The 24540-nt window shown below is 30.4% G+C and overlaps 1 protein-coding gene across 4 annotated transcripts in view; it reads left to right on the top strand.

Annotated features, from left to right (window-relative positions):
• Usp32 (Ubiquitin specific protease 32) overlaps positions 1 to 24540 on the top strand; it is a 138205-nt gene that overhangs the window by 46658 nt on the left and 67007 nt on the right. For 3 of the 4 annotated variants that reach the window (XR_012756017.1, XM_075362251.1, XM_075362250.1), the window contains exons 7-13: positions 3993 to 4130; positions 7550 to 7677; positions 13492 to 13656; positions 15915 to 16064; positions 18994 to 19079; positions 20845 to 20938; positions 21090 to 21230. Coding sequence is in view for 3 of the 4 variants with exons in the window: in XM_075362251.1 (XP_075218366.1) it covers positions 3993 to 4130; positions 7550 to 7677; positions 13492 to 13656; positions 15915 to 16064; positions 18994 to 19079; positions 20845 to 20938; positions 21090 to 21230 (902 nt within the window). In the remaining variant the exon portion in view is untranslated. The remainder of the gene's footprint in view (positions 1 to 3992; positions 4131 to 7549; positions 7678 to 13491; positions 13657 to 15914; positions 16065 to 18993; positions 19080 to 20844; positions 20939 to 21089; positions 21231 to 24540) is intronic. The other variant, XM_075362252.1, reaches the window with a different exon arrangement.

The following is a 24540-nucleotide window of genomic DNA, read 5'->3' as shown; positions in this document are numbered from 1 at the left end:
AAATATAAATAATCCGGCACTGTAAGTTCAGAATAATAAAAGGTCCATTAAGTCATAGTTATTCGAACAACCACTACCTGTAACCTTTTCCCATTGATACCAGTATACACATTCAGGACTACTGCTGATAGACAATTGGCTCCATAATTACAACTTGCTATACTTCCTTTTTTGTGCATTGATTTAATTTTGGTTTTTCCCAGTCCTCTGCCATTATTTCCTGGTACCAAACTTCTTAAAAATATACCAGATCCATCTAAACCCTCTTGCTCACTACTCTATTTAATTAATTCAGGTACAATACTGCTCCACCCAAGCGATTTACCGATTTGTATTCTGTCAATTAGTTCTCTCACCTTCCATGTATTCCTTGTCACTGCTTCTAGTCGCATCTTCATGTTCCAATTCATTTCAGTCTCTGCAAACTACGATCCAAAACACTCTTTCCAAACCTTTTAATGCATCATCTAAATCTGTAATCAATCTGCCATCTTTGTATTTAATACTTTGTGTCAGATTTGATAGTTAAGGCACTTTCTTCTATTTCATTACTCAACTGCTTCCAAGTCTCAGGCTTGTTTGACCTTCTGTTTAGCTGTGTTATGAGTCTTAGTTAAAATTTTTGGTGAATTGGAATTCCATAGGCATAAGGGAATTGGAATTACATAGTAATCTCACCTTTTTTCCACCTTCATTCCTGTGCTCTCTTTCCATTATTTTGTTCTTTAAAACTAGATGTTACTACTTTCATATCACATACTTCCTCAGATACCTGCACTGCTGCTTCCTACCTCACTGTTTAGTATATTCCCATTTAATCAATTCGATTTTTCACTTACTTTATTTTGGTATTCTCTCTATTCTGATTTGGGTTACTCTTCTATCTTCACTATAATAAATCTCTATTTTCTTTCTTAGGTTCACTGAACTGCACTTTCATAATCAACAATCTATGCTCAGTGCTAAGTTCAGCAATCCAGTATGTCTGCACACCATATACTGTATACTGTGTATGCATATATATATATATATATATATATATATATAAGTAATCTATTGGGCTACTGACACCATACTCTGTGGATACAAAAATCACTTAAATGGATTACTTTTTCAGGGAAGAAACTATTATGCTGATAGACAAAAGAATTTGTTTTAATGTTTCTCTAAGAGTGATACAATTTCTTGAATTGCTTTTTTGTGTACATTACAGATTTGTAAATATAATTTTTCTGTCACCCTTAGTTTTAAATAAATTACGCTTCAAAAAAAAATGAAGGGAAAATATAGTTAAAATCTGTAAAATTTATAATTTTGCATGGACATTCCTGTGTTAGAATGATTTCACTGATGCTTTTCTTTTATAAATAGCCTCAAGCACATCCCGAATTAATGTTCAGCAGTAATCGGCTAGCATGTTAGTATTCTGTTTCCCTTTATAGCGGCTTTCCATCACCGAAATGTCTTGGTGGAAATGTTCACAGTGTTCGTCATTTATGTATGCAAGGTTGTCACATAAAAAATCCAGATGTGAGTGGAGGAAATGTATTTTCAAACACATGTTACATCCCATAGCTCTGTATGAAGTAAGGAGTTGATTAACAATATCATAGTAATTGTGAGATTTCTGTTTGCCAAGAAACCTTTGCAAAGGTCTTTAAATGAAGCCCAAGCTGCACTTTCTACATTATTTAACACTGAGTTAAATATGCCATTTTTGACCAACTCTCTTATTTGAGGATCAGCAAATATTCCTTTAATTTTTCCTTCACTTACATTCGGAAATTTCTGCCTGATGTACAGAAATCCAGGACTATCCTTCTTCATTGCTTTTAAAAATTTTTTCATTAGTCCTAGCTTTATATGTAGAGGGTAAAAATATTTTTTTGGGTTCAAATAATGGCTCATGAATAATATTTTTCCTATTTGGAGTTAAGTTGTCGTGTTTCTTCCACTCTTTGGTAACATAATGTTTATCCCTAGCTTGGCTGTCCCATTCGCAAAGAAAACACATATACTTAGTATAGCCTAACAAAATAACTATAACTTTCAAATCACCGTATATGTTCCACCTATGTTTTTTATAATTTATTTTTTCAAGAACATCTTTTATCACGATCATATGTCTTTCAGATTAATATCATAAGTGATTGGTATCGAAGGATATTTGTTACAGTTCTGTATTAGAACTACTTTTAAACTATACTTGGATGAATCTATGAAAAGGCACCAGTCCTCAGGTTTATGAACTTGTCCTAAGTGCAATATATGCTCATCAGTATTTGTGCAATAAACCAAATTATTTTCATCAATAAAGTACTGAGAAAGTTTTTTTTGTTGGCTTTGAAAGCCTGAAATTTTTGTATTTTTTTAAAGTAAATTCCAACCTTGCAGACTTTGATCCTAACAGTTCAGCTTGATTTTTTGATAAATTTAGATCCCTAACCAAGTCATTTAATTTACCTTGTGATATAAGATGTGGCATACTGGAAGATAATTCAAAATCAAAATCATTGTTGTCTTCTTCAGTACTTCCTGATTCTTCATTGCTGCTTTTGAAACATACATTCACAGGTGGCTCAGGATGTGGAATAATTTCACTAAGGTACAGGCCTGATTGCAGATTGTAATGAAGGATATTTTACAGAATGTTTAGATTTTTTAGCAATTCCAGAAACACTTGTTAAACAAAAGTAACAATCGGTTACATGATCCTTTGGTTCACACCAAACCATAGGTACACCAAATGGCAAAGGCTTCCATGTACCTTTCAGCCATCATCTTAAATATACAGAACAATTAGTGCATACTATATGAGGAGCCCATATCTAATCCTGATCACCAATTTTGCATTGAAAGTACAAACGCCTCTCTCTTTTAATTAAAGGTGTAATGTTTTTTCTATTTGATTTTACTGTAAACTCACCACATACATAACAAAAGGCATCAACATCATTTACACAATTTGACACTTCACTGTTAACAAACTTAAGACAGCAATAAGACTGAACAAAATTAATTCATTCCTAAATCCAGTGCTTAATACAAACAACACAGCTACATGTTTTGACCTGCACAGACATGATTAATCTTGTCCATGAAAGCTTACTCTTCAGTATTGATATGATTTAATTCTTTTCTAGTATTGTTTATTTATAGCTTACAAATTATGTTAACAAAGTTAAACAATAAAAAATGAGCTAACAAAATACAATATAGGAGCGTAAAATGCTAACTATATGTTGAAAAATGAAAAAAAATCCTTTAATTAAAATTTAAAAATTTTTCAAAAATGGTGGGTGATAGAAAGATTCTAAGTTCATATTTGTTTTCAAAATAAAAAAACAGATTAAAATCATGTATCACAATGTTTATCAGTGTTACCAATCAGTAGCTCATTATTGATGGAAAATTAATCGTCCTAATTCCATTATCACTCAATCTTGTACCCACAATATTTCCTTCCAGTCATTCACATCCTTTCGACATCTAGAAATTTCCACATTGTACCCTGTTCTAGCATTCCATTCTTCCTTAATACTTTAATAATTACATGGTCTGACATATTTTGGGCTTTTCCTCTGTTGTTACAAAGCTCCTTTTATGTCATTTCTTTATCATTTGTTGGTGCATAAGTCTGGATAATTCCAACTTTCTCATCCAATTAAGTAAACAAAACGATTGTGTTGGAGCTTACTGCATCCCACTCAACTATTCTACTGTTCTCCTCACAACTATGGTTTACACCATCATGTGAAAATCTGGTATATCTCATAATAAATATTTTTTCTTGTTAATTAATTTAATATAACTATTTTTTGGAATTCTATAAATTGTACTTCTTTTTTTAATATTATGCTGTGTTATAATAGTGTTTTACTGTTTTGTGTTGATATTATGTATTTTTTTTTTTTGGGTACAAAAGTGTTAAGAAAAACAAAGTATGTGTATTGTTGGGTATACATCTAATAATTTGATTTTATTTGTTTCAGTTTGTTTTAAAGTGTTTGATTCAGATCATGATGGTTTTTTATCACCATCTGAAATGAAGCACATGGTACAAGTGATGATCTTCATAAAAGATGGTTATTCTTCACAGAATGTTAATTCTACCATTGAAGCTCAAGTTGGTCAGTGAATTTAGTTATTGCAAAAATATGGAGGCTATTTGGAAAGTTACTTCTGATTCGTTATTAAAAAAACACTGATTGATAAAAAGATAATTTATTATATAGATCTTATAGCTACATTTCTACATAATTGTTATCCAAATTAAGGCACTTGTCATATCTGTAAACAAGTTTTTGAATACCCTCATTATAAAACTCAGCTGCCTGTGAATTAAGCCAGCTAGTAACACTGTTTTTCAACTCCTCATCATTTTCAAAATGCTATGTCGCTACCATTTCTGAATTTTCGGGAAAGGGTGATAATCGGTGGAAGCCAAATCAGGGCTGTATGAAGGATGGTTAAACAATTACTGTTTGAAACTGTCGATTTGGCATTGAGTGTATACTGCAGTAAGCAGACAAGCTGTGTCATGAAGAAAAATGATGCCTGAACTCAGCATGCCGCATCGTTTGATTTTTATGGTTTTTAATTTCTTCAATGTCTCGCAGTAAGTTTCAGGTTAATTATTATAGATCTTTCCATAAATTTAATCAAGATCACACCTTTAAGATTCTAAAAAACTGATGCCATCAACTTTTTTGAAGAAAATGTTTGACAGGCCTTTACAGGTTTTCAAGGAAAATTGGTGTTCCTTCACTGCATCGATACAGTTTTTATTTTCAGATTAACAAATTCAACCCAGGTCTCACTGCCTGTTACAGTGTGATCAAGGAATTCATTCTACTCATGATAATGATGATGGAAGGTTACTGCTGATCCCATGCTCTTTTTTGCCCATTCATCAGAAAGAAGCCTGTGCACCCAGTGAGCACAAAATTTGTAGAAGCCTTGATATGTGTGGAAAAAATTCAGATGTTTGTCTGATTTTCACCAAATTTTGTACACACATCCAGTATATGTCCACCAACAATTTCCGAATATCCAAATCACTTAAATCACCAAACATCCTGTCCAAAATACACTTCAGCGCAGAGCTAAAAATTTGTCAATCATACAGCTCGGAATCCTCAACTTGACTATACAGTACCATTTACATACTACATTGTCACTCATGATATTTCCTTCATATACTGCCCAAAGTTCATGATGAAGTCAGCAGCAGACAAGTTTTTTGTGTGAAGGAAGTAGATGATGGCATGCACTTCACAGTTGATGGGATTTTCTATCACAACAGCCATTTCGAATGAGAGTTTTACAGGGAAAAACAAGCAAGTGATATTTCCAATAACACTTCTAGAACCGCATTGAACTGAGCTATTAAAAAAAAACTTTTTTATCTTTGATTGCACAAAGATAATACCCCCACACTTTTGTGCAATACCAAGGACCAGAAGAAGTTAATTTCCGAATAGCCCTCATAAGTCATTCTTAACATATATATTTATTTTTTTGTGTGAAAATGAAGTAAAAGTGCACTAATACAGTAGAAGAAAAATTGAAAGTGAATTTAAATAAAAGAATAATAATAATTATGAATAATATTCGCACCATTTTGAATTTTCTTAGAAATAGTTAATTCTATTTTTCATTTAAATGCAAAATCTTTCACTTTGTATTGTATAATACTGTTGACAGGGGGGTGAGTTTGGGTTTTTTTTGTAAGTTATCAGTCAACTTGTTGAATATTATTTCCATTTCTTTCTGTTCTCTTGTATCTTTTAACCTTACCACTAAAGCACAAATCGATTACAGTATATATATATATATATACTACATCCTGTTGTCTGTTCATTCATTCCAATTTTTTATCTTGTAGTCTTTACCTTCTGCACATTGTTCTGTTACCAAATTTACTAACCCTGAATACATGACTTACCAGCCTAGGTTATCTTTTTACAAGATCTTTCTACAAATTTCTCCTTTCTTACTCATTATAAGATCTCTTCATTTCAAATTTTATTGACTTAATTTTAAAATTCCTCTAGTAATACTGCCCTTTAAAGACATTATTCTTTTTTCATTCTTTCTGTCATCCAAGTTTCATTATCATAAATTGCTACACTCCATATAAATATTTTCAAGAATTTCTTTCTAATTCTTTGGTCCATATTTAACATTAGCAAACCTCTTTTTTATATGAAAGCTAGCTCTCCTTGCTTGTGCTGGTTTGCTTTTGATTTCTGCATTATTTTATAAGGTAAAATGTATTAGATGATAAGATAGTCTCCTATCATAGCATTTAATTTTTCATTCTTATTGATCTCCTTTCTGTTACATTTTATTATTCTATTTTAGTATTCTTTTTTCAAAGTAAATCTCTAATAAATCCATGCCATTCAGATTTTCTCTTAATCCATTTTTGGTTTCTGCCAAAAGAACAATATCATCAGTGAATCTTAATATCTTTAATTTTTTATTCTCTTTAAAAAAAATAATTTTAGGGTAAATTTTGAATCAAATGAAGCATGTTGAATTATTTATACTTGGAAAGTATCAATAAAAATGTATATGTAAGCAGGGCTTAAATAAGATATCACAATACAGATCAGTAAATGCGGCCTAGTAGTTATTAACAGTTCTTGCTGAGTAAGGACTGGTCAAGACTCAGGATATTTTCATTCCTCATGGGCAGTATCTGTGCTGTTTCTGAAACTGAGCTGGTCTTCATGTAATATTCATTTTACTGCATGATTTATATGCCGATAAACAATCCTTATGATTATTATTGATTCATGAGATGTTAAAGTTAGTGTGCAGCAGTTCTCACATTATCTTATTGTACACCGAGATCCATTGCAACAAAATAAATTTGTAATTGAATATAATATGATAGTGTTGACACTATCATAATTTTTTATTTTTTCATATTTATGGCCAAGAAAGAATATAATGTTAAGGCTTCACATTTAACAACTTAAAAAATTATTCTGAAAGAAAATAATACTATCAGTGATTTAATTTAGAAGCAATAAGTGAGCTGTGTAAATCATAATGTTGGGTCCATCACAGTAACCTTTGTGTTAAGAGTTTTTTTGTTTGTTGTATGTGCTGTGAATTTTGTTTGTTGTTTAGTATGTGCTTTGTGTAAAAATGAAATTTTACTATATACTGAATTAAATTTAAATGAAATTAATTAGAAGTAATAAACTAATTTAATTAGATTTAAATTAAATGTTATTAAATTCTTTACTAGTTCAATATTTTTAATAACTTGTATTTGTTAGATAGTTGTGGATAAAATGAGTAATGAACAACTCATGAGAGTTTATTTATGAAATACATTGCTATGAGTTTGAAGTACTTTTAAAAAATATAATTTCCAAAAATAAAAGTACTCATTGAGTGTTCTTGTTTTTTTTATATATAATTTGATGGTTTACAGAGAAAAAAATGTACATATTTGTAAATTATTATGTATCTTGAATAAACTGATTTTAGCCCCCAGTTAATCATGAAATACCATTTTGTCTTGTTTCAGATGAAGCAGCAACTATAAAAGACTTAAATCATCATGCTGCTTCCGATAAAGGTCTTACTGTTGAGGAGTATCTGATGTGGACTGTAAATAATCCTTTACCAATGCATTTTTTAAATTTATTGTTTCAGGTTGGTTATGATATTTCATTACATCTGTAGTTCTTTTTAATAGTATTTTAAAGAGATTACTTTTTTAATAATTTATTGGCTTTTGTTTAGGTATTGAAGCTATACCTCTTGTTAAATATTTGTTACATATGTATTAAATACGGAAATTATTGATATGACAAAAAATAAAGAATCAGTTTATTTATTTTTTATTCTTAATATACAGAATCATTATTTTTGTATAACTTATTATATTTATTATATTAAGAATGTAGGTTGATGATTTCTGAAGATTTGATTAATGCACCAGCACTGAGTCAAAATTTATTTTAAAATTTAATAATTTTAGGTGATGTAAAAACATACAAAAATTAATCACCTCAATAAAAAATATACAAACAATTTAGAAATAGATATAGAAATTAATCAACTGTATAAATGTATCATCAATTTAATAATTTATATAAAAAGAATAGATAAACTGAAGGGTGTTGTAATATATTTATTACAAAATTTATTACAAAGAGTTGAGGTAAATATAAATATCATTTTGAATTATAGCCTCCAGTAATAAAGAAATTGTCCTAACGTAAATCATTCTCCAAATCCATATTGGTTCCAGATCAGCATCCATATGGGAGGAGACCATAGTGTTTAACTCCAAGCTATTTAAAGAAGCTCAGGTTGAAAGTCCATTCTAGTCACGGTATAATCAATAAGAGTATACAATCATAGTTGAGCTACCTCTCTGACTAAACTCTCCTGCATGTTTGTCATGCATGATGACCTGTTTCATTTTAAAGGAGAGTTCCTGAGTTTGAGGGAAACCTGGCATGATGGTGTGGAATCCACGATTAGACACATGCCAATACATTGTTTTGGCCCTTGCTTCAGCCAAACAGGAGGCTTGTAGCTAGCCAGTGTCAATCAATCAGCTAATTCATGGCTGAAAATTCTGATAGGTCGACAAATAGACTTTGAGAAGTTCTTTGTTTTACTTTAAGATGAATTGTTGTATAATAGTCTTTTATGATAGCCTTGACATCTGAATAATGTCCCAAAATGTGTGGCTGCTTGGTGGGTGGGGAGCCAAAGATAAAGTTCTTTTTATAATTTTATTGATAATTGTACCTTCAACTGTCTCATCTGACTGTACCAGAAAATTCTGAGGGCAAACACACTCATTCTGAAAGTTCTCCTTTGACGTCACCTGGAGTGAAGAAGAGTGAAAGTGTTGAGTTAAATGTGCCCTTAAATTTGACCTAAAAGAGCCCAACTCCTAGGTATTTCATTGGAAAGAGATAGAGTGATTTTTCTAAAGTTTATGTTAGCCAATCTATCATGTAATCTGCCGACACTCCTATCAAGAATGTCTAGAAGACTATATTGGACTCAATAGAAACATCCAATGATGAACAAGTGAAAAGATTGCTTGACACCAACAATTTAGTGATATTAATTTTGTTGTTAAGACACACAGCTCAATGAGCTACTATAAGGGTATAGTGGTGTGTTCCGATCTTGTCAATTGTACTGAGTAAAAAATCATTAAAGAACTAGCAAGCAAGGGAGTAATTGTATGTTGACAACTGACCAAGAGAAGGATTGGAAGGACAGATTTGTACCATTAGGGTAATATTATAAAAGGTCTATTATGTTCTTGTAAAAAGTAAAAATACTTTAAAAAAGGGTTGGCTGTTGAAAAATTATAGACCATTACAGATTGCCGATTATATATATATATATATATATATATATATATATATATATAAGTAATTTTTACAACCAGTACTGCCAGACATATGTGATTGGAGTTAAATAAATGGCATATAATTTTAGAAGTTGAAAGTAGCAAATGAAATACAGCGATTGGATTATTTTGTTTCAGTAAAATTAAGGCTATTTTACATGTAAAGGCAGGTAGCCATGTGAGATGGTATTTGGTAAAATGTAGTCTTGATTATGATGTAAGTCCAGATCATGGGGATCAGGGCTTGATTTTCCTGTCGCTGTCTCAACAAAATGTAGTTCTTCAGATGAAATGCACCTATATGTTTAAGCTGGTTATTTTATGATGTGACAGTATTTGTATTGTTATTATTTAGGAAAAATATGACTTAAGTAAATAAGTAAAAATTAGTTATATGTTCTTAAAAATGTTATATATTATTATTATAAATAATTGGTGTACTGCATATTTAAGTAGGCATTGTTCAACAAAATCTTTATTACGAGGATATCTCTAAAGTAAAGACTGCTGGGAAATTTCTCTCCTTAAGGTTGGCAAACGTGTGTTGTTCATGGCCACGCTAGTAATGTATATACTGCATTGTTTTCTGTAAGTTGTCGCGTTGTATCTTTGATTACATGTAAATTATTATGTTATAAAATTAATAGGAAAATCAGTGTTGCCGCTGACTGTGAAATACATGGAGTCATATGTTTTTTAAACCATCAAAATGTTTACCTGGCTTAAATTCATAGGCAGTTGGTTGCCGTATACAGTGATAATGTAATGAATAAAAAAAACGTCTGAAAATAGTTTGAAAGGTTTAGAAGTAACAGAATTAATGTGCATGATGAACGTTCGGGGAGACCCTTGATAATCACCAAGGACTTGTTGAAACATGATGATGAAATCAGAAAAGATCATTGCTCAACAATTTCCGACCTGGTCCTTTTTCCTGATATTTCAAGAGCTCTTACTAGTTGCATTGTTCATCCATATAGGCTTCAGAAAGGTTTGTGCACGTTGAGTGCCGTACGTCTTAACGGAACGTCACAAAAAGATCCGAATAGGATCTGATTTGAAATTTTTGATGCACTACACAGAAAAAGGTGATGAGTTCCTTAATTCAATTGTTACCAGCAATGAAACATGAATTTCGTATTACACACCAGATTGAAAACGGCAGTCAGGTGAATGGCATCATCCTCGATCACCAACCAGACCAACAAAGGTCAAGCCACAGCCATTTGGATGCAAACTGATGGCCACAGTCTTTTGGATTGATTTGAAATACTGCTGATTGATTTCATACCATGTGGAACGACTATAAATGCCGATGCTTACTGCGAAGCCATACATAAGTTACGGCACATCATTCAAAATTGGCAATGTGGGTGGCTGACCAACGGTGTTGTCCTGCTGCATGATAATGCAGGTCTGACCCATTTACTGAGAACATTTGGATAGGAAATTTACGATCACCCACCATATAGTCCAAACATAGCTCCTTCTAATTATCATTTGTTTGGGAAATTGAAAGATTTTTTGAGTGGTAAGCAATTCGCAGTTGGTTGACGATGGACTTAAAATGCTATTAATCAGTGGCTAAATGGACTGGTGACAAAAGAATATGACAAGGGTATAGTGGTTTACCAGAGGCTAAACAGAAAAAAAAAAGGGTATAGTGGAGCTGGTGTATGCTACAATAAATGTCTTAATTCATTTGGCGATTATATAGGGAAGTAGTATAAGGTATATAGTTTAAGAGAAAAATAAAAAAAATACAAGGCTCAAATGATAAATTTTGCACATATTTGTGTAGCATGGAAATGAAAAGAGATGGAAAAAATGAATAAAAGTACAATACCTTAGCTACAAAATGCAGTATTTATTTTTCAATATAATCCTCATTTACACTGATACACTTTTCCCAATGTGTCAAGTTTTTGCATTCCGTCACTGAAAAATTCTGGCAGTCTTTCTCGGATCCAAGTGGGCACAGCTTTCTGCACCTCATTGTTGGTGGTGTAATGATTACCTTTCAGATCCCTCTTGAGGTGAGAGAAGAATTGGAAGTCTCACAGAGCCAAATCCGACGAGTATTATGGATGTGGAATAGATTCAAACTTCAGCTTGCAGAGAGCCATCAGAGAGTTTGCACGGTACCCATCATGCACAGATTTTATGGTAACCCAATTACTTGATAATATGACCTACTTGTTTCTACCTCCTTTCGATGTTTCTTGTCAGTTACAGAATCTGGTCATCCTCTGCTGGGTGCATTCTTAATTGTTGCTTTACCAGCTTCACATTTGCAGAATTTCAACGCCCACCTATTCACAGTATTCTTGTCAACAGTTTCACTACTGCAAACTGTTTTTAAACGATAAAAAAATTATTCGTAAGATTCACATTTTCTGCTGTTAGTATTTTGATCACTGCACCATTTTAACCATGTTGACATATTGGCCATACTCAACTCCATTTTAACTGCTACTGAAGACAAACCGGTAAATGGATTTCAACGCATTATCACAGCTTTGTAGAATGGGATTTTAGCTATCATATGCTGCCACGCCCAATTTGATAGTACCTTTTGTCTCCATGTAGCACACTAGTGTGCAAAATTTATCAGCTGAGCCTCGTATTTATAAAGTTTTCAGAATAAATATTTTACAATGATATGGTCTTTACTTTAGAGATAACTTCTTGTTCATTCATTATTTATCTATAACTTATGTAAAACTACATTCTGCAGCTTCTCATGTAGCATCATTGAGTTCATTCATCTACATTCAGTTCAGTCATCTTAAAGAAGAACCACATCAATAGAGAAAATATTTAGTTACCTTCTATTTAATGTAACTCTCTTTATCCCTGAACAGTACATTGCAAACTCCCAGTTATAGTGTATTGGAAAGCCCACTTATTGCTGGAAATGTTTCATAACTTAGTGATTTTTTCATAAATATTTATAAATAGATTTATTTATTAAATGTTTTGTTTTTAAGAATATTTATTGCAAATCCTTTTCAAACAAGTGTATCATTATTGAATTGAAGCCACTTTTAATTAATATAATTACAAACAATTTGTATTTTTTGAATGATAATTTTTTTATTAAACAGATTATTAGTAGCCCTGAGAGTTATAAATTAAATTTATGTTATTAATTTCTAAATAATATTACTTTTTCTAATGAATGTAATGTTGAAAATATTAGCAGTTTGACTGGATGGTTTTTTTTACAAGTTTTTGTGGTTTGAATGTTTTAGATTTTTTCTTTTTCTTTTAGAGATTGATATAAATATTATAAGTGCCGAATGTGTGGAGTTATTACTGACTGAAAAAAAAATATTTTCTGGAGAAACAGTATTGTTTATATGTGATGAAACATATTTAACTTGCAGTTGAAAATTTCTCTTTTGATTGTCTTGGCTTGGGATCCAATTAGCTGGTTAATTCCAATCAATTTTGCAATTTGCTATCTTAAGACTGATTAAATGTTTCTTAAACTTTCTTTTTTTAATTAGGAATTGAAGTAGGAAAGTTGATTTATTCATAGACATAGAGATAATTAGCGATTCATTTTTTCTTGCACATTTACTGCAACACTTGGAAAGAGAAATGGGGGGATGAAAGGGGGAAATATGGAAAAGAGTTATATTATTTATTGCCTAAATAAATCTTTTCTAGCGTATATTACTTTTGAAGGTAAATTAAAAATTACTATCTACATAGTTAATTGTTTATTTGTATGTAGTAAAAATAATAGTTTGGAAAAATTAAAATTAAATCTGATATGATATCAAATTAATTTTTATAGTTGTATTTTCCTACTTTAAAAAGGAAGATTACCTTGCCTTTTTCATAAGATATCTTACTATATTTTATTAACTTACTAGAATTTTGGGGTTTTTCAGTAGGAATATTTATTGATTTGTGCATTAAGAAACTATTCTATTTTTTAAACATTACTATTATTATTATTTAATAATCATGATTCATTTTAGACATCTTTATTAATGTATAATTTGTACGTTTTTATCATTGGTCACATGCATAAATCATTTGAGTTTTAAATTTTCATTATATATTTTTTTTAGGTGTGTCATATAGTGTTAGGGTTGAGACCTGTATCAAAAGTGGAAGAAGGAGAAATTATACGTGGTTGGCTGGAACGTGAAGACAAAAGAGGTTTTAGTGTTGGTCAGTTTTGGTATCTTATATCTATGGACTGGTGGCAAAATTGGTTAGGCTATACATCTACGGTAAGTGAAGAATGAGTTTAAAAAATTATATTTTTTAAATACTTTTTTGCTTAACTTTAACTGCAGAATAAATATGCTGTACTGCTAGGAAAAACTGGCTAGGAACCATGAAGGTACATAGTATCTTTCATTCATTCTTTTGTCAAAACATCCCTTGTAAAAATTAATCCCTTGTAATTAATTAACTGTTTCTAGCAGTACTGTTACTACAGTACTAGCAGTACATTAATTTTTTTATTTTGCTGCAAACTAACCTTCAGTTTATTTTAGAAGGGATTGATGTAGAAAATATTAAAATATATTACACTATTTATTTATTTCTTAAATTGTACACAGTTTTAAAAATGCATTATTACACATTAATTTATACATTACGTTTTTTTGATTAATCTATTTTATAAATAATTAGATTTTTTTTATTAAAAAAAATAATAAGCATTACAAACTAAATGTTATATATTAAAAAACTGGTAAAATTAATAGAAAATCTTAACTAATATAACTACTATTACTGTTGAATCTTACTCCATATAAAGCCATTAAAATATTGATAGTTTTTACATAGGAAAAAAATTTGACATATTTTATATATAAAAATTTATGAATAAGAAGAAATAAATTTTAAAAACTTTCAAAATTTCTTTTCCTAAATTGCTAATTAAATTTCTAATTCTATGATGAACTTTTTAAAAACATGGCAAGACAATAGTGAGGCTGTTTTGGTAACTTACATTTGCAGTAAGTTACCACTTTTTTAAAAATGATACTTTTATGTTTGCGATGTCAATATGTTGGAACTTTCCTCTTTCTTTTTTAGTTAATGTATGCAATATAGACCTTAATGTACCCTCTTATACATTGTTGTATTCCTTCTTGTGGATCATTTTCTACATCTTTATCACACAATATAAACATAATATTATTACGTAATATTTTATTATGCAATAATTATACTATACAATACATCTAAATGTAGGTAAACAATTTTCTTGAAGAATCACTATTTTGTTTACCCCTAACTTAAAATACCATTTCAATGTAAAAAAAAAAGTAACGATTCAAATTTGCAAAATACTTAGCTTGAAATTGGTAAAACACAAGCATCCACAATAGTAAAGTAAGCTACCCCTAACTTAAAATACCATTTCAATGTAAAAAAAAAGTAACTGTTCAAATTTGCAAAATACTATACATAACTTCTGTATATGTGGTACAAACAGAAGTATTTTGAGTAAATAAGACTGTTACCAGCATGATAGACTAATGACGCTAAATAATTTTTTTTATAAATGAGAAAGGAGATATTCATAGTACCTCTGTACTGTAGTCTCCAAGAATGTACTTCTATATCAAATTTTCCAGTAGGCCATAGCAGTACATTCAAGGGCTAAATTTTTTTTTTTTTTTGTTATTTGAGGTAAAAATTCATATTTTATTACAAAAATAAACCTTATTTTATTAATAATTAAAGAAGTAAACAAAATAATGAATAGTAATGAAAAATGCATATATTCAGTGGGTCATTGTGCAATGGTATACCGTACCATATTGGTAGTTAAATTTTATTAATTTTCTTGATTATTTTGTTGCAATATTATATATCTGAGAAAAATGTGGATGTATTATTTATTTCAATATTAATTTATATAATGAATTAATTCATGCAGTGTAAATAATTACAGTTGTATTCAGTTTTAAGGCTTTTTTAAATTTTATAAATTTTCCTTTACATTGTACGTTACTATGAACCACCAACAAAGTGATTTGTGTAAGTAATAAAATGAACAACCCTACACAGTATAAAAAAGAGTGGAATTTATTTTGCTTGCATTGCCAAGTTTACTTTCACTTTTTCAGCATAAGGTCAGAACCTAATGTTATTAAAAATATATTGCTTATGAAATACATTTTTTACATAAAGTAGAACATTAATCTTATTTAAAATAATGTAAACTGAATTTTCTTAAATTCTCCCAAAATTATGACTATTATGTATTATATCACTAACTACTTTTATCTCTAAATACTTTTTGCTCCACTGTTAGAGTCTGAGCTTAGAAAATATGCGTATGTCATAAGCCCAAGGTACTTACAATTTAATGAAATGTTCTTGAAAACTATCTTGTGAAGTCATTACTGGTCTTGAAAACTGAATTAATATTGGTAATAGATACAGTTATAATTTTGCTGAACAATTATGTCAAGAAATAATATTTTTCATTTTTGTAATGCAACAGTTTTATTTCATTTCTTTACAGTCAGAGAATGCAGTCTCAGGTAATGATTTTAGACTTACTGGAAGTGATTGCAGTCCCAGTGGAAGTTTAAAACGCGCAGCTCAGCGACTAAGTAAACGCAGCCTACAGAATACTTTGGTTGAAAATTCTGTTGCACTTGAGAATTCAAATGTGAGCTATTATTTGGTTTTAATCATTTGAATTCTTGATCTGTTTTACTTTTTATTTTATAAGTTCAGGTTTTATTTATTTTAGAAATCATTTGACTGACACAGTAATTTTCATGTTTTGGCAATTTAAATGTACAATATAGTAAATAAAAATATACAATACTATAGAATTCTTTATTAAATTATTGTAGAAAATATATATGAAAATTTTTTTAGACACTTAATCTATTATTACCAGGTGTGTAAATATGAAACTGGAATTTTTGTATAGAAAATACACATTTATTGTATGAAAATGATAAAAAATATTTTATTAACATATTACCCATCACTAGCTATACATTTTTCCCATCTCTCTGACAATTTATGAATGCCACGCCAAAAAAACTGTTGCTCGTTTGAGACAAACCAGTCATCGAGTCATTTTTGTACATTTTCATAAGAAGTGAAGCGCTGCTCAGCAAGTGCGTGTCCCATCGATGCAAATAAATAGTAGTTGGACAAAGCCAAGTCTGGTGAGTAAGCCATGTCATGTGCAAAAGTATTTCCCAACTGAATGCCTCAATTGTTTCCTTGACTGGTTTTGCTCTGTGTGATGGTCCATTATCATGAAGCAAAATCACTTTATGTTGCCTTTTATGATATTCTGGTCGTTTTTCACGCAATGCTCGATTCAAATCGATCATTTGTTATCAGTAGCGTTCAGTATTAATGGTTTTGCCATGTTTTAGCAGCTCGTAATAGATCACACTCTTGTGATCCTACCAAACACATAGCACTGTCTTCATTCCGTAGCAATTTGGCCTTGAAAGCGATGTTGATGGTTTGCCTGGAATTACCCATGATCTTTTTCGCTTAGGATTCTCGAAATATATCCACTTTTCATCACCTGTCACAATTCGATGGAGAAATGACCTTCTTTTGTACCTGGCGAGCAGCATTTCACAAGTGGTTTTTCAGTTTTCTTGTTGTCTTTCATTCGGTTCATGTGGAACCCATTTTCCCATCTTCTGGATCTTTTCCATCGCTTTTAAATGTGTGGAAACAGCTTCTCGTGTTACATTTAATTGATCCATGAGATGTTGCGTTTGAGCGTCATCCTCATCCAACAATGCTTGCAATTCACTGTCTTCAAACTTTTTCGGTGGTCTCCACATTCTTTGTTTCTCATTTCAAAATAGTCACTTTTGAATTTTTTAAACCACTGAAAGCACTGTGATTTACCAAAAGAATGCTCACCTTAAGCTTCAATAAGTATTTGATGGGATTTTGTAGCAGTTTTCTTTAAATGTTAACAGAAAATCAGTGCTGTCCTCAAATTGTAGTTTGTAGAACAAAACTCGACATGTTCAATGCTAATTAAAACTATGCTGTTGTATGAAACTTGAATTGTGAGTTGAAAATCTTTGTCAGCTGTCAAAGAAAGAAAATGGCACCAGTGATGCGGTTTGATGGTAACTGCATTGACAGCTAGGTCCATCAAATTCCGGTTTCATATTTACACACCTGGTGTTAGTAAACTAATAATAAATATAACGATTATGTTAAATAATTTAAAAATATTTTCTAATTATTTTTTTTTGTTCTAGAAAATCCATTTTGTATGAATTTATAATCAGTTTCTTACTGTAATAGTTAAGCACAATGTGGCAGCTGAATTGTATTCCAAAGAAGTAAAAAAAAAAAAACGTTGCTTGCTTACTTCTTAAACCGATTACATCATTCTTTATTACTGTCTTTTAGTAAATATTGTATGCACAGAAAGGTTTTATCAGCTGTAATTTTTAATAGTTTGAAATTACTGATTCAGGGACATTAAATCTTTTATCAGGTTTTTTTTTCACATTTTTAAGGGAAGTGTATATAATGAAAGTATTTGTATAGCAAGTGAGAAGAATAAAATCATTCAAAAGGAGAAAGAGATTGGAAATCATTGCAGAAAGAATAGTGTTTTTCAAGTCAAATTTTATTTTCACTGAAGGAATGAAAAATAAATTTATTTATATAAATAAATCATTCTTTTACTGTTAAGTATGACTTATATCATAGTATACCAGCCATCAGTAATCACTTTGCAATAATCTTGAATAGATTCCTGCATAATGTTAATACTAAAATACTTAATAATAAATTAATTTCACTGGTCCTAGAGTATTCTGTATGGATATAAATGTTAAAATCACAATTGCCAAATTGACTTTCTTGGGAGGATTTAACTAAACAATAAAGAAAGGCTGTTATGAAAAGCAACATGGTTTTCATCAATAATTTTGCTTGAATGTAAATAATATTTTAACATTTTCTACCAAATTTTCAAAAATAAACTTAACTTTTTCTGAATTGATCTTTAAACAATCGTTTTGTAAAAAAAAGTTCAATCTGTCAAGAGCCATAGTTTCTGAATGTATTGAACGCTGACTTATTTTTTTTGACAAATCCAGTAATTATGTAATTAGCAAAACTTTTGGCGATTAAAGAAATAAATTCTTAAACATAATTTATTTTCAGACAAAAACTTGTAAAACTGGTGACTTGTCTTGTCTTTATTTTGTTACAAATCAGTTAAGAACATAGCTGAAATGAATCAGAATCTGTTATTGTAGTAATCTACACTATATCAAGTCAATCTATGCCCAGATTTTTAGGAAAAGCATTTTATTCTGTGGATGAATATTTATATTCAACAAATTATATTCTGAAGATAATTTTTTTTTTATTTACTAAGTTAGGTTTACATAAATTTTATAACAGTAATCTGTTGTATTGTTTTCTGGTTATACTACTGTAATTTATATAAATTGCTTTTTTGTTTAAATTTTCTAATTGTTTTTAAATATTGTATAAAAAAAAAGAATTTATTCTGTACGTAGCATGACTACTGTAACTTTTAATAGTAATTTTTTCTAACAGGTTTTTAAATTTTTATTTAGGTTGTGGTTACCGGTATTACACCTTTAGAGTCAACCTTCAGTACTAATGGACAGAGGACTCATCTTTCTGCTCCATTATCACCAAGGTAGTAGTTTTACATAAGTACCTGTTTGATTACAGTAGTTGCTTTTTAAATATAGTCCTATGACACTTATGATGTAATATTTTTTAATGAATTTATAGTGGCGTATCTATATACTGACAGTTTATTATATATGAAGGTTTTCCAGAGAGTAAGTCCTGTTTAACCATATGTCTCGTGCATCAGAAGGTACCATTTTTCACGTGCACAGTGCTTTCCTTTCTCCATTAGCAAGCAGCAGACACCAGTACACTAAAATGTGTTTATATTTATGTCTATCTGTCTGTAGTAGATCAGATCTGTAATATTTTTTTGAATTATTCTTGTTGCAAAATTCATTGACAAATTGTGAAATATATAGTGAAGATGTGGTGAGAGATGGCATAGGTACAAGATGGATTTGGATGTTTGTTAAAGAATAGGAGAACATGAATGATAGAACTCTAAGAAGACAATCAACTTGATCAATCTGGACCGGGTATATTGGGTCAGTGGAAAAGTTTATATGCATTGATGATTCAAAATCTTTGCGCTCTCCTTAGATTTCCTGATTTTTCATGATCTGTGCTGCATGAAACTGTCAAGCATCGTCTGAGCTATTGGAAAGGGTGTATTCATCAGTGTCAAGTGCCCACATTGCTCACAGAGGAGAATAAGAAGAAATGTGTCACAAATGCTTTGATGTTCCTGATACATTATTGAGAGAAAGTGATGAAATATCTAATAATGATTTAAATGTATGACAGTGTTATAAAAAAGCTTGTGTTGCACTTTGGCAAGCCCTTCAATAATAATGGAGATATGTTGAAAATTAATTTAAAGTTAGTAGAGTTTGATAAAAGTATAAATTTTTAAATATGATTTGTTGGCCTTTTTTATTTTTACTAGCCTATGAGATCCATGTATGATTAATTTTATAATTTTTTTTACAATAAATGATGTTGATTTGAAGGTGAAAATTACTGTTATTTAAAACTTTAGTTTTGTTCTAGCAATATGTTTATTGATTGTTATTGGTTATGATGTCGCAACTTTTGCTAAATTAACTTTTTAGTTGCGTACGATCATATGTTTATTACTGTAAAGTAGTTGCATTTTTTATTTTGAATATTATTTATTGTTGTTAATATATTACAGTTAATATTTTATTGTACTGATAAAATTATATTTCATGTAAAAGTAAATTTTAATGAGCAATAAAAATTTACTGTCTGTTCTTTTTTCTTCAGTTACAAACATAATTTAAAATAAGAGTAGTGTAGTATTGTTTACAGAGCTTAGCAGATGATGATGATGATGATAATAATGCAAAATTTATGCCAGTAATTGAGTTTTTGATCCATAGTGTAAGAGATTTGTAGGTTGCTGGTGCATATGTGGAGTGGTATTTCTTAGAAGAACTAGGTAAGATTTATGTATTGATAACTACTTGTTTAGGTATTGTGTACACTTCAATTCTCAACTGAAGAGTGGCTATCTGATGAACATTAGAATTCATTAGAAATGCAATTTATTATGTAATGCGTATATTTTCTAGTTAATCCATTGATTAATATTAGTTGTTAATCTAACATGAAAATATATTAGTCACATATACCATGGTTTCTGACTGAAGGTGTGTTGCCTAGACACCGTGGAATAGCATTATTTATCAGCAGTCAGTCATGACATCAAAAGAGTGCAAACCAGCCTTCACTGTGATGGTTATATTTATGTAAATCCATTTTCTCTCCCTCAGAGTATTTTATTATACTTTTGTTTGTTACAGTGCTAGCCCTAATCAATCTCCACGTGCTCCTCGTAGAAATGTACATCCTGGACTGATTGATAACATGTGTTTAATTACGCCTTCTTCTTATAAGGTAAATGTGTATAATGTTACGTACGTATATACACAAGCACGTGATCACACACATACACACACACACACATACACAAACACTATTTACTAGATGAATGAAATCAACCAGTTCTTTATGATGAGTAGATTGAAATTATGATATATCTTCGTAGGTGACAACATTAACTGGAGAAGGTGGTAAACTTAAGAAAAATGTTATGCTTGTTCGTGGTAGGGATTTTGAATTGGTGCCAGATTCATTGTGGAAAGCTCTATGGCAGTGGTATGGAGGATCCCCAGCACTTCCCCGTCAGGTATGTTATTTTTCAGCTTCATTTTTTATTTATTCTTTTATATAATGTTAGATGAATGATACATATTTATAAGAAAGTGTATTTTATTACATTAATAAAATATTATATATATAACATTACTTGTATAATAATTAACATGTAAAATTATTTTTTTTACATGTATCATTGTAACAATATCTTTGTTATTTTTACATTTATTTGATGTTTTTCATTAAAAAGAAATTGTGTTGTCCTTAATGGATAAACCTTTTTGATTAACTTTCATACATTTCTATATACCGATTAAGAAATGTATGCTTCAAAATGCATTTTAGCTATTGAAAGTATTTAGAATATTTGTAGGCTTCATATGTAAGTAAAATATTATATAATTTATAAACTATTATTAAATGATTTATTTAGTAGATGAATTTACACTTGTACAGTCAGAAAAACTAGTCCACTGAGCTTTGAGTGTGGCATACTTGTTTTAACTCTACGAGACTCTAAATATGGAGGTTACAATATGTGTGCTTGACTTTCTCTTGTACATTCATTGCAAAATACTCATCTTGCCTTGAACATTGTAACAAATATGTTACAAAGGTATGATCTGTATTTTGGGTTACGTGACTATCAATGATCTGATAAATGATATGATAATAAATAGAAACCTGTGATTTTTCCTTTTGTATCTACCACTTTCTATTGAAGAGTTCAAAGATAAATTGTAGATTAATGAATTGTGAATATTAATAATTCTTCGTTCACTGTGGCATGTTCAAGGCCAGTGAAGTGCACTTACACGATTTTCATGGTTGAACATGGTTGGAGGATATGGAGCTGTAACTGTATTTTTTATGGTATCTGATATCATCAGAAAACACTCCACTATGTGTATAATGTGACTGCGCTTGACTGTGCACCACATCCTTGTGGATTGCATGTGTTATACAGCCTTGTGTCATAAATTTAAATTGCTGAGAAACATTCACCATATCCTAGGCAATGATAAAAATGTTTTAGACCACGTATTGTTATTCCTACTGTGTATATATTTCATAAAATTAATATTATTTGCCATGCGACACCATAAATCAATTTATGACCCACTTTTTGTTATTCATGTTGTATTTATTTTTATTCTAGTGCTAATATCTTTATTATTTTAGTTTTAATATTATTTATTATTATTGTGATGAGACAGCTCTTTGAGATGCTCCCGGAAATTTATCTATTTAGTGTGGTTTTTTCAGTCCTTAGTGTTTTTTTTTGTGCTTAGTGCTTGTGAATGTGTTGTTTGTTAGCAGTTGTAACTAATATTTGGTGTTTTAAAATGTGTTTTTTTTGTGATTTATGCATTTTAATTGCAATGTCCATGTCTCACGAGGCTTCATCTTTTGTCTTCTTTTTTTCTTTATTTAATGTCTCTTATTACCGCCTCTGGTACCTTCTTCCCATCTTACTATCAATAATAGTTATTTCACTATTTTTTATTCATTCTTTCACAGTTTTTTTTTTTGCTGTCAAATTTTTTTCACCATGTGCTAGTTATAGGTTAAGCGACAACAGCATTCCCTCAGAAGTGCGTCCCTTATTTCCGTTTCCTTCCTTCATGTGGCCTCATGTCTAACCTACAAATGTTCCTCGTGTTTATAGGTTAGACTTCCTTTCATGAAGAATTCCTTTTGCTAGACAGGCTTCTAACTCCTGCTCACCATCTCCTCCTACTCCTACTTTATTCGTTTAGTTCTTTATTTATTTATTTACATGTATTCCAAATTAAACTCCTGTTATTTTACCATCATTGCTGTTGTTGTTTTATAGTTATTATTATTTTAATATTATGATTATAATTAAAATTATTGTTATTACAAATATACGTTCAGCGATGCTTGCATAACCGCTTACTTTTCCTGTTTCTAATTTTTGTTTGATTAATTATATAATTCAGAATTTAATGTATGAACATTATTAGTAATATTTAAATATGTTATTTTATTTCCTCTTATAAAGGTGATTTATCATAAATTAGTTCACTGATTGATTTTCAAATTTTCTTATTAGGAGTACAATCTACTATCCAAATCACAATTATAATTTTTTAATTTTTTTTTTATTAAGTTAATTGGTAATTTTATAAAACTCTTGTTGTAAGGCAGGTATTTTAAGATGTCTGTCGTTTAGTTTCAATTTTGTTCACCTTGGTTACTGTTAAGGTGCATGTCATGCCAAGCAGTTCAGACTCTTGTTCCCTCTGCAAACATCCACTTTATGGCAAGCAGAAGAATCTTTGATGTGTCAATTGCTCTTTCCGATACCATGTGACATGTCTGAAGATTTCTAACGATGAATCTCAAAATTATCAAACACACAATTTTAAATGCAACAATTGCTTGAACAATAGTTCTCCTATTGATGACAAAGTACCAAATCAGGAAAATTCTTTACAATCAGTAACAGATTTATCTGGCATTAATGAAGGGAGACCACAGGAATATTATGACTGTATCACAGGTTGATACTGTCTTCTCTTCAGAATGGACTTGCTCAAATTTTAAAAGTTTTGAAGACAGAAATTTACTCTGTTTATGAACTACTTAGATCCGAAAATCAAGAACTTAAAACTATAATTAGTACATTTTATGTGAATGTTATCCTGTCATCCGTGACGCACATATCAGAGTCTGCTAGCGCATCTACTCAGAGATTCAGAACGTGCAAGGGACATAAAAAATCATTGACATAATAAGATGACATCTAGTGATAGTCCTTCTGTAAGTGTATGCACGAGCTGAATTTTGGACGATGATTCTTCGGGTTCTGGATGGAGTCAAGGTTCCACTACCTGTCACCAATATTAGTAATGATGTATCCTTCAAAAATCAAAAACAAAACAAAACTGACAATTACGAAACAGTTAATCATCCCTGGATCACTGTCAAAAGATGGGAGAATTTTTTCTGCAAGTAGCGCTGGTCATTCCAAGTCTGTTGTTTCTACAGGTGAAATCTCTAAAAAAAGTAAAAAAAAACTAATCAAATCTAGTAGTTTGAAAACCAAAATTAATTTGGATTCCTCACATTCACGGAAGAAAAAAGCCCTATTTGTGACTAGATTCAATACTTCTGTAACCATTGGCGAAGTGGAGGAACTTTGCAGCGATCTGAACCTCGACTACATTAAATGCAGCAAATTGCGAACTCAGTATTCCTACAACTCTTTCCACATTGAGGTGTACAGCCAGGGCTTTAACAAAATAAATAATACTAGTATTTGGCCAGAAGGTATTTTAATTTTCCCCTTTTTTGGGCTCTTGAAAACTAACACA

This window comes from Lycorma delicatula, chromosome 4, assembly GCF_047948215.1.
Source record: "Lycorma delicatula isolate Av1 chromosome 4, ASM4794821v1, whole genome shotgun sequence".
Taxonomy (NCBI): domain Eukaryota; kingdom Metazoa; phylum Arthropoda; class Insecta; order Hemiptera; family Fulgoridae; genus Lycorma; species Lycorma delicatula.
Note: the sequence above shows the minus strand (reverse complement) of the source record. Positions and strands in the feature narration are given on the sequence as shown.